The sequence below is a fragment of the Jaculus jaculus genome, chromosome 8 (assembly GCF_020740685.1).
Source record: "Jaculus jaculus isolate mJacJac1 chromosome 8, mJacJac1.mat.Y.cur, whole genome shotgun sequence".
NCBI classification, from domain to species: Eukaryota; Metazoa; Chordata; class Mammalia; order Rodentia; family Dipodidae; genus Jaculus; species Jaculus jaculus.
Window position 1 is genome coordinate 114,474,530 of NC_059109.1, and position 16,088 is coordinate 114,490,617.

At 50.3% G+C, this 16,088-nt stretch overlaps 1 protein-coding gene across 2 annotated transcripts; it reads left to right on the forward strand.

Moving 5' to 3' along the window:
- The first annotated feature begins 4,156 nt into the window (after positions 1-4,156).
- Positions 4,157-14,676, forward strand: Ergic3 (ERGIC and golgi 3). Of its 2 annotated transcripts, XM_004668119.3 has the most exons (14): positions 4,157-4,313; positions 4,505-4,575; positions 4,700-4,787; positions 5,011-5,130; positions 7,169-7,262; positions 8,643-8,808; positions 8,915-8,972; positions 11,366-11,380; positions 12,026-12,057; positions 13,049-13,145; positions 13,223-13,287; positions 13,930-14,066; positions 14,142-14,197; positions 14,455-14,676. In XM_004668119.3, the coding sequence occupies exons 1-14, from the start codon at positions 4,226-4,228 to the stop codon at positions 14,532-14,534; spliced, it is 1,167 nt and encodes a 388-aa protein (XP_004668176.1). In that variant the 5' UTR covers positions 4,157-4,225; the 3' UTR covers positions 14,535-14,676. The 2 variants fall into 2 exon arrangements, with proteins under 2 accessions (XP_004668176.1, XP_004668177.1); XM_004668120.3 differs by lacking the exon at positions 11,366-11,380.
- Positions 14,677-16,088: the final 1,412 nt, after the last annotated feature.

A 16,088-nucleotide genomic window follows, 5' to 3' on the forward strand; every position in this document is an offset into this window, starting at 1 on the left:
AAACCGGGGTCCTTAGGCTTCACAGGCAAGCGCTTAACCTCTAAGCCATCTCTCCAGCCCCCCTACTTAGCTTTTAAAAAATATTTTATTTATTTATTCATTAATTTATTTGAGAAAGAGGCAGACAGTGAGAGAGAGAGAGAAGAGAAAGAATGGGCACGCCGGGGCCTCCAGCCATAGCTAAAGAACTCCAGATGCATGCACCCCCTTGTGCATCTGGCTTATGTGGGTCCTGGAGAATCCAACCTGGATCCTTTGACTTTTCAGGCAAAATGCCTTAACATTAAGCCATCTCTCCAGGCCCTACTAGGGTTTGTTTGTTTGTTTGTTTGTTTGTTTATTTTTATTTACTTGTTTGAGAGCAACAGACAGAGAGAAAGAAGCAGATATATATATATAGAGAGAGAATGGGCACGCCAGGGCCTCCAGCCACTGCAAATGAATTCCATACATGTGCGCCCCCTTGTGCATCTGGCTAACATGGGTCCTGGGGAATCAAGCCTCAAACCGGAGTCCTTAGGCCTCACAGGCAAGCACTTAACTGTTAAGCCATCTCTCCAGCCCCCTACTTGGCTTTTTAATAAAATATCTTATTTATTTGAGAGAGAATGTATAAGAGGGCATGGTGGTGCACACCATTAATTCCACTACTTGGGAAGTAGAGATAGGAGAATCACTATTAAAGGGCAGCCTGGAACTACAGAGCGAATTCCAGGTCAGCATGGGCCGGAATAAGGCCTAACCTTGATGTGTGGGGGAGAATGTATGGGTTTGTCATGGCCTCCTGTCGCTGCAAACTTCAGATGCATACACCATGCACTATGCATCTGGCTCTACATAGGTCCTAGGGAATCATACCTGGGCTGTCAAGTTTTGCAAGCAAATGCCTTCAAACACCAACCATCTCCCCAGCCCTCAGCTTAAAAAGATATTTTATTTATTTATTTGAGAGAGAGAGGCAGGAAGAGAGAAAGGGTGCACCAGGGTCTCCAGCCACTGCCAACGAACTCCAGATGCATGTGAAACGTTGTACAGCTAGCTTAGGTGGGTACTGGGGAATTAAACCTGGGTCCTTAGGCTTCACAGGCAAGCACCTTAACTGCTAAGCTATCTCTCCAGCCTCACTTTATTTATTTATTATTATTATTTTTTGGTTTTCCGCGGTAGGGTCTTGCTCTAGTTCAGGCTGATCTGGAATTCACTATGTAGTCTCAGGGTGGCCTCAAACTCATGGCAACCCTCCTACCTCTGCCTCTCAACTTTGAGCCCGTAATATAAAGAATAAGAAAAAACATGCAAGTCAATAATTTATATTATAAATTACATATTATATTATAAAATTTTGTTCACCCATTTATGCCAGCAGGTCCTAAATTGCCCACACATAAGATTACATATACTCGGTTCAGTTATTAAATTTCAGTTTTCTGTAAAGGAATGGATTACTAGAGGACATTTCAGGTACCCACTTGAAGTCTTGATTAGCTCATTGAAAACCAAGCGTCAGAGCTGGGGAGCTGGCTCAGTGGTTGATGGCTCGTGTTTGCAAAGCCAAGCAACCTGGGCTCATTTCCAGATGCACAAAGTAGCAGATGCATCCGGAGCTTGTCGGCAGCAGCAGGAGGCCTGGTGTGCCCCTTCATTTATTCTTCTCTCTCTCAAATATCTAAGTAATTATTTTATTTATTTATGTTCTTAGTTTTTTGAGGTAGAGTTTCACTCTAGCCTAGGCTGACTTGGAATTCACTGTGTATTCTCAGGCTGGCCTCAAATGCACAGTGATCCTCCTACCTCTGCTTCGTGAGTTCTGGGATTAAAGGTGTGCACCACCACACCTGGCTCAAATACTCTTTTTTTGGTTTTTGGCACTTTTTTTTTTTTTTTTTTGGTTTTTCGAGGTAGGGTCTCACTCTGGTCCAGGCTGACCTGGAATTAACTCTGTAGTCTCAGGGTGACCTTGAACTCATGGCGATCCCCCTACCTCTGCCTCCCGAGTGCTGGGATTAAAGGCGTGCACCACCACGCCCGGCTAGATTTTTTTTTTTTTATTAACAACTTCCATGATTGTAAATAATATCCCATGGTAATGCCCCCTTCCCCCCACTTTCCCCTTTGAAACACCATTCTCCATTATATCCCCTCCCCGTCCCCATCAGTCTCTCTTTTATTTTGATGTCATGATCTTTTCCTCCTATTATAATGGTCTTATGTAGGTAGTGTCAGGCACTGTGAGATCATGGATCTCCAGGCCATTTTGTATCTGGAGGGAGCACGTTGTAAGGAGTCCTACCCTTCCTTTGGCTCTTACATTCTTTCTGCCACCTTTTCCACAATAGACCCTGAGCCTTGGAAGGTGTGATAGAGATATTGCAGTACTGAGCACTCCTGTCACTTCTTTCCAGCACCATGGTGCCTTCTGAGTCATCCCAAGGTCACTGCCATCTAAAAAGAGAAGGTTCTCTACCAAAAGTGAGAGTAGCATTAATTTATGGGTATGAACATTAAAAGAAGTGCTTACTGGGCAGCTTGATAAGCATAGTATATACCTTTAGCCAGACAGCAGCAGATATTACACCCCTAGGGCTCATGACTACCCCTGTTTTAAGTTTTCAGTATCGGGATGTGTTCCCTCCCATGGAGTGGGCCTCCAGTCCAATGTTTCTACCATGACAGATGTGCCACTATTGCACCCATTGGCTCATTTGGCCTGGCTGATAAAATTTAAGACTTGCAGTGTTCACTGTTGAATATCTTCACTGATGATTTCTCTCTCTCCCATTGAACTGCATGCAGAATGGCTTCTTCCAGCTTTCTATCAGCTGGTCTACATGGAGGTTATCAGCTCAGTTCCAGCAGGATTTCTCAGTGGCCTTGCAGCCCCAAAATACTCTTTTTTGATAAAGAAAGCAACTACAGAAAGCTTTTTGTTGTTTCTGTTTTTGTTTTTTTGAGGTAGAGTCTCAGTCTAACCTGGAACTCATTCTATAGCTCAGGCTGGCCTTGAACTCATAGTGATTCTCCTACCTCTGCTTCTCTACCACTCAGCTCTAGATGACTTAAAAAGCAACTGTAGCCTGGTGTGATGTGCCACACTGAGGAGGCATAGGTATGAAAATCCTAGTGAGTTTGAAGCCACCCTGAGACTACATAGCGAATTCCAGGTCAGTCTGGGCTAGAGTGAGACCCTACCTTGAAAAGACAACCACACAAAGAAATTTGGGGGGCCGGGCATGGTGATGCATGCCTTTAATCCAGCACTCAGGAGGCAGAGGTAGGAGGATCACTGTGAGTTCGAGGCCACCCTGAGACTACTTAGTAAATTCCAGGTCATCCTGAGTTAGAGTGAGATCCTACCTCAAAAAACAAAAATAAATAAAATAATAATATAAAAATAAATTCCTGGCTGGAAGGGACAGATTCAGTATTATCAGAGTGTAACAACTACGCAGCAACATAAATGTGATTCCTAAATTGGGGTTTGTTACCTAAAGTGAGATTTCTGACTCAAACCCTGTGAGCAGGGCTGAAGCGAGACGACTTAGCAGCAAAGCCTAAGGACCCAGGTTCAATTCCCCAGTACCCATGTAAACCAGATGCACAAGGTGGTGCGTGTGTCTGGAGTTCCTTTGCAGTGACTGGAGGCCCTGGTGTGACCATTTTCTCTGTCTCATAAATAAATATAAAACACACAGACGCGCACACACACACAAATCTGAGCAGGCGGAACACAGCGGCAGGAGAGTGCGCTGATCTCAGCTGGCTATCGCACCCCCAAAGCCCCGCGGCCAACAACACACCCCCATCAAGGCGCTCCACACCCCAAACTGCCACCAGCTGGGAACCAAGCCTACGACACAACCCATGAGTTTACGAGACGCAGCTGATTCCATCCGCCACAGGTGGAAACCAATTATTTGCATTTCCAATCAGTCCCCAAGAGATAAGGATGCTAGTCTGGGGGCGGGGGTGTGGGGGGAAGTCCAGGAACCTGCGCGGGTCCTGACACTAGCAAGAGACGGTCTCTGGGACCACCGGAGGGGACGGGGTCCTCCCTCGGGGTGCGGCGCTGGAGGGGGGGGCGTGGCGGCACCCGGGGACCCGTCACCTGACGCACGCACTGCTGCGCCTGCGTGGGAAGCGCCCGGGGGGTGTGGCTCCGGCTGCGGGCCGGAAGCGGGAGGCTGTCGGGGCGGGCCGGTTGGCATCCCCTTTCCGGCCGGTCCCCATGGAGGCGCTGGGGAAGCTGAAGCAGTTCGATGCCTACCCCAAGACTCTGGAGGACTTCCGGGTCAAGACCTGCGGGGGCGCCACGGGTAGGTCTCGGCCGGGCCCGGGGCGGCGGCCGGGGTGACGTCCTAGAACTTGACCCGGCCTCCCGGTCTCTCACCTGGCCGTGTGGAGTCCGGTGTGTGTGTGTGGCGGGGGGGGGGGGGGGGGGGGTTGTTGTTGGTGGTGGTGGTGGAGGCACAGAGGCCACTCCTGACCCTTGTCCCCTGCCCTGCAGTGACCATCGTCAGTGGCCTTCTCATGCTCTTACTGTTCCTGTCGGAGTTGCAGTATTACCTCACCACGGAGGTGAGGGGCGGGGCCTCCGGCGTGGGCGGGGCTTGGCGTTTCCGTGCGTGGGAACCTTGGGCTGAGCCTGGGAAAAAGGAGGGAGGGCGCGCGAATCTTCACAACGGGATGGTCCTGCTCCCAGGTGCACCCTGAGCTCTACGTGGACAAGTCTCGGGGGGACAAGCTGAAGATCAACATCGATGTGCTTTTCCCACACATGCCTTGCGCCTGTGAGTCGCCTCATCTGTGGGTGGGAGTTGACACTCCTTGGGTTTTCCGAGACGATGGGCTTGCAGGTTCCCACCTCCAGCCTCCCATTCCGGGCTGGATCCTCAGGAACGCCCTCCTTCCCTTAATCTAGCTCTGCCACCAGCCAGGTTGTTTTCCTTCAGATCCCAGGTTTCCATGTCCCGAGAGTCCTAGGCGCCCTAACTTGGCCTTCCTACTTCTCAGATCTGAGCATCGACGCCATGGATGTGGCTGGTGAACAGCAGCTGGACGTGGAGCACAACCTATTCAAGCAACGACTGGACAAGGACGGCGTCCCCGTGAGCTCAGAGGCCGAGCGGCATGGTAACCGAGGGAGAGGGCCAGATCCCAACATCCCAGAGCTGGGCCATACCCAAGCGAGTCCCAGCGAATGGGCGGTGACAGGCTCAGTAACATACTAAACAGATAACACTGAACGTCAGTGGGCTTACCTAGGATCCTGCAGCTATTAAGAGTCACAGTGGGGCTGGAGAGATGGCTTAATGGTTAAGTGCTTGCTTGTGAAGCCTAAGGACCCCGGTTCGAGGCTTGATTCCCCAGGACCCACGTTATCTAGATGCACAAGGGGGCGCACACGTTTAGAGTTCGTTTGCAGTGGCTGGAGGCCCTGCTGCACCCATTCTCTCTCTCTTTGTCTGCGTTTTTCTCTTTCTGTCTGTTGCTCTCAAATAAATAAACAACAACAAAAAAAGAGTCACAGTGGGTTGAAATCCAGGTGTCTACCCTGTAGCATTGGCTACTTTACCTGGTTGTCAGACTTTGCCTATTGTAGTTTGCCTCAGAATCCTGAGGATGGATCTTATATGCTATGGTTTTGAGACTTCTTTAGATAAACATGAGGCCGTCTCCAGCCCGCAGCACTTTCTCCTTTGGAATGTAGGTGGCTTAAAATTGCCTGCATTCAGATTAGCTTTGTTTTATAATCTGCGAGCCTTAACTGTCCAGTGGTGATGGGTGATGTACCGTGTGAGCCCCACATGGAAGAAAGGATCAAATGAAATACAAATAGACCCCAATTAGGACGTTTTCTGACTTGTTGATGGTTTGGAAGCCTATCTGTACAAGCATTCTCCTTTTTACTCTCAGTACAGAATTCAGTAAATTACTCAAGGTATTTTGGTAATTTATTATGAAATCTTTGTATTAGATGGTTTTGCCTAATTATAGACTAATGTAAATATTCTAAACTTGTTTAGCATAGCCTGGATATGCTATATTGTTTAGCAGAGGTGTATTAAATGTATTTGTTTTTTACTTTTTTTATTTTTGTTTTTGTTTTCTGAGGCAGGGTCTCACTCTAGCCCAGGTTGATGTGGAACTCACTTTGTAGACCCAGACTGGCCTTGAACTCATAGCAGTCCTCTTACCTATTCCTCCCAAGTGCTGGGATTAAAGGCATGCACCACCACACCCTGCTTACTGTATTTCTTTTTAATACTTTGTTTATTTGTGAGAGAGAGGCACATAGGCAGAATGGGCACACCAGGGCCTCTAGCCACTGCAGACAAACTCCATACCAATGTGCCACCTTGTGCATCCAGCTTCATGTGGACTCTAGGGAATTGAACCTGGGTCCTTTGGCTTTGCTGGCAAGTACCTTGATAGCTAAACCATCTCTAATCCTACTTACTATATTTTTGAGTATACAGTGGTTTATTGATATGTAACACCACTGTAAGGTGAGCATCTACAATATATATAAAATACCTAGTACAAGCCGGGTATGGTGGCACACACCTTTAATCCCAGCACAAGGGGGTGCACGTTTTTGGAGTTCGTTCACAGCAGGCTGAAGGTCCTGGCACACCCATTCTCTCTCAAAAAAAAAAAAAAAAAAAATTGGTGGGAATGTGTGGAGGCAGAGGTAGAAGGATCACCATTAGTTCAAAGGCCACCCTGAGACTCCATAGTGAATTCCAGGTCAGCCTGGGCTAGAGTGAGACCCTACCTCAAAACAAATAAACAACAATTTAAAAATCTGGTACAGAATGAACGCTCATCTTTAGTTTCCTTTCATTTCTTCGAGCGACTTCCCATAGCAGGTTCAGCCCGTCTAGCCTCAGGTACCTCTTCATAGTGATGGGAATGAAATGAATTAGTGTACGTAATGTTTTTAGCTAGCCAACTTTTAGCTTTTACTGGTACTGTTTTCTCATTTGCCTGAAAGACTTAATAGATGTGCAGAAGTTACAGGAATGCTTGGCCCCATGATATGTCCTGTCTGTTCACTTTGAATACTCCCTACCCTCTGGCCAGAGCACTTTTGCAGGAATCAGGGCTATGGATGCTACTATGTCTGCCGTCAGTCAGCTTTCTTCCTTGACTCCTTCCCTCCCCTTAGAGCTTGGGAAGGTCGAAGTGACAGTGTTTGACTTGAATTCCCTGGACCCCGATCGCTGTGAGAGCTGCTATGGTGCTGAGTCGGAGGACATTAAGTAAGCCAACCCCTGGGGTGGGTAGCAGGGGTCTTACCAGGCACTCTCTGTCTGCCAGCCTGGCCTTGTTCAGGCTATGGCAGCTGGGGAGGACCAAGAATGTAAAGATGATGGTGCATGCCTCGGCCATGGATCCTGATGCAGGTTACGAAGGCTTTATGATCAGGCTCTACCTGGTATTGTAGACCTAGGGACGAAGCTGAAGGTAGAAAGTCTAGTCCAGATTATTAAGCCACCAGTATATAGTTACTACTAACTGCTGGTGAATTTTCTCAAGTCCTCACCCAAGAGATTGTCTCAGCAGATCTGGAAGTACGTACTTTTAAAAAATTGGTAGGGGACTGGAGAGATGGCTTAGCAGTTAAGGTGCTTGCCTGAGAAGCCTAAGAACTCATGTTCAGATCGCCAGGTCCCATGTAGCCAGATGCACAGTGATGCAAGTACGCAATGTTACACATGTGCACAAGGGGGTGCACGTGTTTGGAGTTCGTTCACAGCAGGCTGAAGGTCCTGGCACACCCATTCTCTCTTTCTCAAAAAAAAATTGGTGGGAATGTGTGGAGGCCAGGTATTGCTCAGTGCCTGGAAGACACAAGGCTCTGGGATACCTAGTACTGGCACGGCAGGGCCAGAGAGGCAAGATACATGTGACTTAAAAGTTGACATTTTAAAGCCGGTAATGGTGGCGCACTGGGAGGCAGAGGTAGGAGGATCACCATGAGTCAAGGCTACCCTGGAATTCAAGGTCAGCCTGGAATAGAGTGAGACCGTACTTTGAAAAAACAAAAATTGAGCCTGTAGGTGCTGAGCCAGGCGTGGTGGCACATGCCCAGCACTCAGGAAGCAGAGGTAGGAGGACTGCCATGAGTTTGAGGCCACCCTGAGACTCCATAGTGAATTCCAGGTCAGCCTGGGCTAGAGTGAGACCCTACCTCGAAAAAAAAAAAAATTGACCTTTTATGGGACTCCTACCTTTGCCTTTCAAGTACTGGGATTAAAGGTGTGCGCCACGACACCCTGCTTAAGTTTTAATTATTTTCTTTGTTGAGAGAGAGAGAGAAAGAGCTAGATAAGAGAGTGAATGGTGCACCAGAGCCTTCAGCCACTGTAAACAAGCTCCAGAAATTTGAGCCACTTTGTACAGCTGGCTTACATGGGTTCTGGGGCTTCGAACCTGGGTCCTTTGGCTTCGCAGGTAAATGCCTTAACTGCTAAGCCATCTCCCCAGCCTGGGAACGTGAATTTCGAACAGCCTCCCGCCATTGAGGAAATACTGGGAAATATTCAGTGGTCAAGGGGCGAGGCTGGTAGAGAATCGTGGGTTTTAATTCCCAAGGTGTCCACGCAGGTCCTGCTCACCCCTCGCCCTCCCTCCTGTAGGTGCTGTAACAGTTGCGAAGATGTTCGAGAAGCGTATCGCCGCCGAGGCTGGGCCTTCAAGAACCCAGACACCATTGAGCAGTGCCGCCGAGAGGGCTTCAGCCAGAAGATGCAGGAGCAGAAGAACGAAGGCTGTAAGGTGTACGGCTTCCTGGAAGTCAACAAGGTACCAGGTGGGACTGAGGCAGGGCAGGGTGGCCCCACTGTTGAGAGCCCTCAGGGGGGGCACAGGGAGAAGGCAGCTGGAGAGTGAGAGGAAATACCCCCTCTAGGTGGCCGGAAACTTCCACTTTGCCCCCGGGAAGAGCTTCCAGCAGTCCCATGTGCATGGTGAGTAATCCTCCAACAACTGAGGAAGCTCAGACCCTGGACACCATCTTGGCAAGTAGTCATGCCCCTCATTTCCCTGATGTTCTTCTAATGTTTGTGGCCCAGAGCAAGGCAGCAGTGGTCAAGAGCACGGGGTGGAGGGCCTGGGGACAGCTGAGTTGGTAGAATGCTTGCTCAGCATTCATGAAGCCTCTGGGTTCTGTCCCCAGCATTGCATAAACGCCGGGCATGGTGATAAACAGAAAAGACCGAGGCTGGGGTGTAGCTCAGTGGTAGAACACTTAGCCAGCATGTACGAGGTCCTGAGTTCCTGGCCCTGTGATGTACAAGGGTTACGGCAGTGATAGAACAGAGCCTGATTTATTTAAGTGGTAGCCTTCCCCCCATTAACTTGTGTGTGAGACTTTGGAGAAGCAAAGCTAGCTTGGGACATGAACCTGTGCTCTGGAGCAGTGTCATACTTGGAAGTGTGTATCTCGGTGATGGTCACACATCCCTCACCAGGCTGATGGAACGAATAATGAGATCTATTCTCACATGTTCATTTATGCATTCACTAGCTATTTAGTAGTCGCCCATTGTGAGCCCTGTGTTAGTCTGCATGTAAGGATACAGCAGTCAGTCAGTCAGGAAATTCCCTGCCAGCAGAATATTCAAATGAAGACATGCCGGGCATGAAGATGTAGGGCCTATAATGCCAGCGCTTGGGAGGTGGAGGCAGGAAGGTCATTCTCAGCTGCATAGCAAGTTCAAGGTCAGCTTCTGACACTTTGTGACCAATAGGATTTGAGTGTCCTAGGCCCCCCAGGATATCAGGTAAGCAGTTAGATGTTTATGCCTAGAGTTCAAAGAGTGGATCAGCTTGGATACACAAATTTTGGACCTTTAACATATTTAAAGGCGTGAAACCCTGTAGGTGAAGGTTGACAGAGAAGAGTGGAGCTCCAAGGGCCAAGCACCAGGCCAGGAGCACTGGGAACCTGCAGAGAGACTGGCTGGGATTGCTGGAGAAGGCATCTGAGCCAGGAAATTATGAGTATGAGACTATGAGATACTTCCGGTCACTGAAGATAGGATGTGGTTAGCATGGTGGTCATTTGTGGCCTTGACAGAACATGAACTGCAACAGAGGGACATGTGGAGTCAGCGGAGGTGGTGCTGGAGCCTGGGGTCCTTGAAACTGCATGCTGTGGAGTATTACTAATGTCAGAGTTGAGGGGTTGGCCACCATGGCTCGTGGTTGGGGAGAGGAGAATAAGACCAAGCAGGACAAGATGGCCAGGGACTGGGAGGCCGGCGCGGTAACCGGCTTGGGTACGTGGCTGTGGAAGCAGAATGTGAATATGCTGTTGGAAATTATTATGTGAAGAGCGCAAAAGTGATGTCGGGTGCAGTGGTACACACCTTTAATCCCAGCACTTGGGAGGCTAAGGTAGGAGGATGACTGTGAGTTTGAGGCCAGCTTGAGTCTAATTCCAAGTCTCCCTGGGTTAGAGGGAGACCCTTCCTTGAAAAGAGAGAGAGAGAGAGATGTTTCAGATATGAGAGTGGCAGTCCCAAGTATGGAGTTCTTGAGGAGAAAGAAGACCGTCTACTATGTAGGCATAGGGAAAGGACCAATGCAACAGGCAGAGGAAGACAGACTCCAGGCACAGTGAGGTGGTGGAAACACATGCAAAGTCTCTCTAGCTTCTTTTTCCGTGTGGTATAGGGAAGCCAGGGCTTCAGCTGTGGGTGAGGAGAGAGGGACGATGGAGGACTTTGAGAGAGGAAGATACCCGTGGTGGTAGTGGCAGATGGGGAAGAGCATGGGCCCAGGCGTCCTGGGCAGTGACCCTGCAGGTCTTTCAAGCAGTCTCTGGAGTGAGGCCAAGTGAGAGAAAGGTCGGGGGCTGGTGGAGGACTCTGCAGAGCTCGGAAGCCCTCTCTTTGCTCTGGAGGAGGCTGGGGAGGGGTGGACCCACTGCGACTCTAGGAAGATGACTGTTGCTAAGCTGCCGACCCCAGGCTGTGGAAGGATGTCACACACAAAGCTGCAGAGTCCTGAGAGCTACTTCTGACATCCTTGGTGATTGCAGGGTGGGGGTGCATTGGTGTAATCTCTTACATCATACAGTTGACCAAACTGTGCCTGCTTCTAAGGAAAGACCTTTGCAGAGGAAAACACGGGCTCTAGGTCTTTGGTTCTTCCTAAGCCAGCTACGTTTGTCCTTAAGCTCTGGTGCACTCCTCTCTGGCTCAGAAAGAGACCTTTTAGCTGGGGCCGGATGCACTCACCGAGGCAAGAACATTGCAGTCTCCTTCCCACTGTGTGTCTTGCTCCATAGGTTTCACTGTGAGGCTCTGAATCTTTGTTCTCTTCCTCCTCTCTCCTTCCCTCCCCCATGCTGCAGTACATGCTGTGGAGAGTAAGTGGTCCTGCACCCAGGGAGGCTAAGCCCGACTTCTGAGGCAGCCTGCCTTCCTGGGAAGGGGCAAGTGTGGATGGGTCTGGGGTGGGGTCTTTTCTGGCCTGGTTGCAGGGACATGTCTCTGAGGTAGGGCTCCTTGCAACAGGAGGGATTGGCACTAGAAGATGGGAAGAACTTGCTCTGGGACGGTTGGTACGGAGATCCCATGGATTGCTTTTGGGGAGCATTCAGGACAGGGCAAGGGAATCCCTCCTTTCCTTACCTTTGGGGTTCAGTGATTTGCCATCTGTTCTAATGAATGAGATGGTACTCAGTGGGTTTTATTTCCTAAGACACAAGCAGGTCTGCGTTGGGAATCAAGTACTGAAGTTTCTCTTCATATGTGAAGGAAGAAGTAGGGTCTGTGTTCTTCCCCACCCTCTAGAAGGTGTGCGCTTGCACAGAACCAGGGCAGGGCAGGTCCTATCTGGCTGCCTTATGCAAGACCAGAGGGGCCAGGTTGGAGGGCGAGCGAGGGGTCAGAGAAGAGCTAGGTGGGCCACACTTCCAAGGCAAGAGTGAGGAGGCCTGAACGAGGATTCTGAGGAGGCCAGGAGTCTGGCCCCCGCTCTCTCTGATGACCCCTTTTTCCTTCTCTCCTAGTCCATGACTTGCAGAGCTTTGGCCTTGACAACGTATGTACCGGGTGGGCCCTGTGGAGGGTTGGGGGAAGCCTGGGCTCTGCCCACTTCTGAGACTGTGCAGTTCTGCTGGGGCGAGAGCGAGGTCAGTGAGTGAGAGGGGCTTTGAACTGAGATCTGAGCAAGCTGAGGCAGAAATGGAGTTGGACCAAGTGTCTTCAGCACAGGGAATTTCAGTGCAAAGTCAGGAGAGGGTGTGGCATTTCTAAGGAACTTCCAGGGCAGGGATGGATAAGTGAGGCTGGGGAATGACAGGGCCAGGACATTGGACTCAAGGCCACACTAAGAGAAGTCTTTCCTCTAAGAGCAGAGGCAGCGGTTGACCCATCTGAACCAAAGCCAAGACATCATCACACTTGCATTTTAAAAATATATATTTTATTTATTTAGTTACTGATTTGAGAGAGACAGAGAGAGAGAGAGAGAGAGAGAGAGCGAGAAAATGGGTGTGCCAGGGCCTCTATCCACCACAAACGGACTCCAGATGTGGGCGCCCCTTTGTGCATCTGGTTAACGTGGGTCCTGGAGAGTCAAACTGGGATCCTTTGGCTTTGCAGGCAAACACCTTAATTGCTAAGCCATCTCTCCAGCCCAGACTTGCATTTTTTTACAAAATCCCTCAGAAGGGGAGAGCAGCTGGTGATTAGATCCTGGGGCCTAGTCCTTAACAGCTTGAGGCCTCCAGACAGCTAGCATATGCCACGCAGTAGGCGGCTGGTCTGTGTGCCCAGTGAGGCAGTTGCTTAGACTCTGAAGGCCCAGGACCCTGCGGGCTGTTGGGAAGGAATACCTAGGTAGGGAACAAGAGTTTCCTGTCGCAGTGGATCTTCCTTTAAAGCCGCAGCTTCTCCTAGGCAGGGCCCATGTCTTCATCCTCTTTCGGGCACCTGCACAGACAGACCCCAGCATCCCTGTCAGACGCTGTAAACAGAGCTTTGCATGGGCCTGGGCACCGTCAGACCTCAGGCACTGGTGTTGCTTGCAGATCAACATGACCCACTACATCCAGCACCTGTCATTCGGGGAGGACTACCCAGGCATTGTCAACCCCCTGGACCACACCAATGTCACCGCACCCCAAGGTACCAGCCTGGGAGGTAGCCCTGCCACCACAAAGCCCTGCCTGGTGCTCACGCCCAGTGCTCTCTTCTCCACACAGCCTCCATGATGTTCCAGTACTTTGTGAAAGTGGTACCGACAGTGTACATGAAAGTGGATGGGGAGGTGAGTCTAAGGCAGTGCAGATGTCAGTCTCCTGCTTGGTGCCAAGTATTTCAAGTCCTTCATGTAGTTCCTGCAGCCTAGGAAGTGAAGTGCTTCTCTTATCTCCCTATGATGGGTGAAAAACTGAGGCCCAAAGGGTAGGTGATTTTCCCTCACAGGCAGACTTGGGCCTGGGGTACTACTGCTGGATCTCAAAGCGCTTGCTCTTTCTACTTCCCAGACTGCCTCCATCCATCCCTTCAGTGCAGTCTATTCCTCATTGTGTGCCCTGGGCTGGGGGTTAGCCCGGTCAAGCCATCCTGGGTCTGCTCTGTGGGAATCTGAGGGGCAAGGCAGTCAGTCCCAGCCTTAGGTGCAACTTGTTAAGAGTTGCCTGTCACTGTGGTCCACCAGGGACAGCTTCCACTGTATGTAGCTGGGATGGGTACACTGTCGAAGAGCTGGTGACTGGAGGGTGAATCGGGATGGTCAGCAGGGTCGGGTGATCCCAGGCTTTGAGTAGTGTTGGTTACCAACATGGTGCCTTACAGACCCTTCACATCCAGAGCATAACAAGAGACAGGAACTGAGGGCAGAGCTGAGGCTCGTCAGGAGCCCGGGGTTGTAAACCCAGCTGTGGCCCTATCTCCCTTCCTACTCCAGGTGCTGAGGACAAACCAGTTCTCTGTGACCAGACACGAGAAGGTCGCCAATGGGCTGCTGGGTGACCAGGGCCTTCCTGGAGTCTTTGTGTTGTATGAGCTCTCGCCCATGATGGTGAAGCTGACAGAGAAACACAGGTGAGGGCTGGGGACAGGAGTGCCTGGGCCTCTGGGAGCAGGGTGCCCACTGACCCTTGTTGTTGCTTCTACTAGGTCCTTTACCCACTTCCTGACTGGTGTGTGTGCCATCATTGGGGGCATGTTTACGGGTAAGAAGCCCCAGTGTTTGTGGGGGTGGGGACATAGTGGGCTGGGGGAAGCCTGGTGTGCTAGGGTGGAACTGAGGCTCATGCTTGCCAGACCGGTGCTCTACTGCTGAACTAAATTCCCAGCACTACCCCAGGTTTGGGTTGAGGGAAGAAGGGACACCTTGAAGGCCAAGGCAAATGCTGGCCTAGCCAGTTAAGTGACAAGGCTCATGAGACCAAGCCAAGAGCCCTGTCGAGGCAGGCGTTGTCTCTCTCAGTGGCTGGACTCATTGACTCGCTCATCTACCACTCGGCCCGCGCCATCCAGAAGAAGATCGATCTAGGGAAGACAACGTAGTCGTCTCCATCCCCCTTCATTCTCGGTCCTTTCTGCGCTCTGCAGCCTGTGGTTGTATCCCCCAACCTCTTTCTCAATCCCGTCACATCCCCACCTCCCCACAGAGTCAGCCCCAAGGTGATAAATACTGATTGTGATAGTACTGGCTGGTGTCCGTGTGATTCTTGAGTATGGCTGGAACCCAAGAACAGATCCTTATCTTAGCTACATGTGGAAGTGAAGCGTGACTGGTGGATCAGGGGCCCAGCACGCTGGGAATCCCACATGGGCATCCCATGATTAATAGTGCCTATTACAGGACTGAGGTACCCCACAGTAATGTCCTCGTTCCGTCTTCCTTTCTGATCAGACAGACCTTTCCAGGGTAAATGTCCTAGAGTCACCATAGCCTTCAGGCTTGTTACAGGGCTCTGAGTGCAAGCTAAGATTTGTCACCTCGAGCTGGGCGTGGTGGCACACACCTTTAATCCCAGCACTGGGGAGGCAGGGGTAGGAGGATTGCCATGAGTTCAAGGCCACCCTGAGATGACAGAGTTAATTCCAGGTCAGCCTGGACCAGAGTGAGACCTTACCTCAAAAAACCAAAAACAATAAAAAATCTTCAGTGACAGCTAAAGCTAGAGTCGCTCCTCACAAGTCTGGACTCGGTCACGTTGGCCCACTGTGCTCACTGACCCTGACCTGTCAAGTCCTGTACTGTCTCTTGGCAAAGAGAAGATAATGCAGAGCCTTAGTGGAAGTAAGACTGAAAAGTAAGGAGGGGAGGGGGCTGGAGAGATGGCTTAATGGTTAAGGCACTTGTCTGTAAAGCCTAAGGACTCAGATTTGACTCCCCAGGACCCACATAAGCCAGACACAGAAGGTGGCATATGCATCTGAAGTTCATTTGCAGAAGCAGGAGGCCGTGGTGTACCCATTCTCTCTTTCAAATAAAAATAATAAATTTTTAAAAGGGGGGAGCTGGAGAGATGGCTTAGCAGTTATGGTGCTTGCCTGTGAAGCCTGAGGACCCATGTTCGACTCTCCAGATCCCATGTAAGCCAGACAAAGTGACACATGCACAAGGTCATACATGCGTCTGGAGTTGTGACAGTGGTTAAGAGACCCTGGCCCAACAATTCTCTCTGTCTCTCTCCCTTCCTCCCTCTCCCTCCTATAAAAAAGAGGGAAAGCAGTCTGTTGGGCTTACCTCAAAATAAAAACAAGAAAGGCGTGTGGCACTGCCATTTTGGAAAAGGGCCAGCAGTAGTCTCCTGGCTCTGAACCTAACCAAGTCTCCTCCTTTGAGCCCTTTCTCCATGTGGGGAGACCATGGATTAGAGGTTTCACCACTCCACAGCCCAGGAAGCTGTAACCACCAATCAGGTCATCAGATCATCCCAGAGTTTCTACCTAAGACAGCTGGAGGGATGCAGAGAGCAGTGGCAGAGTGAAGTACAGTAATGACCACAAAATCTCTGGAGTAGACTGGGTATGGTTGTTCACTACTGTGATCCCATCCACTGGGAGACGGAGACAGAAGGATCAGGAGTTCAAGGTTATCTTTGGCTACAT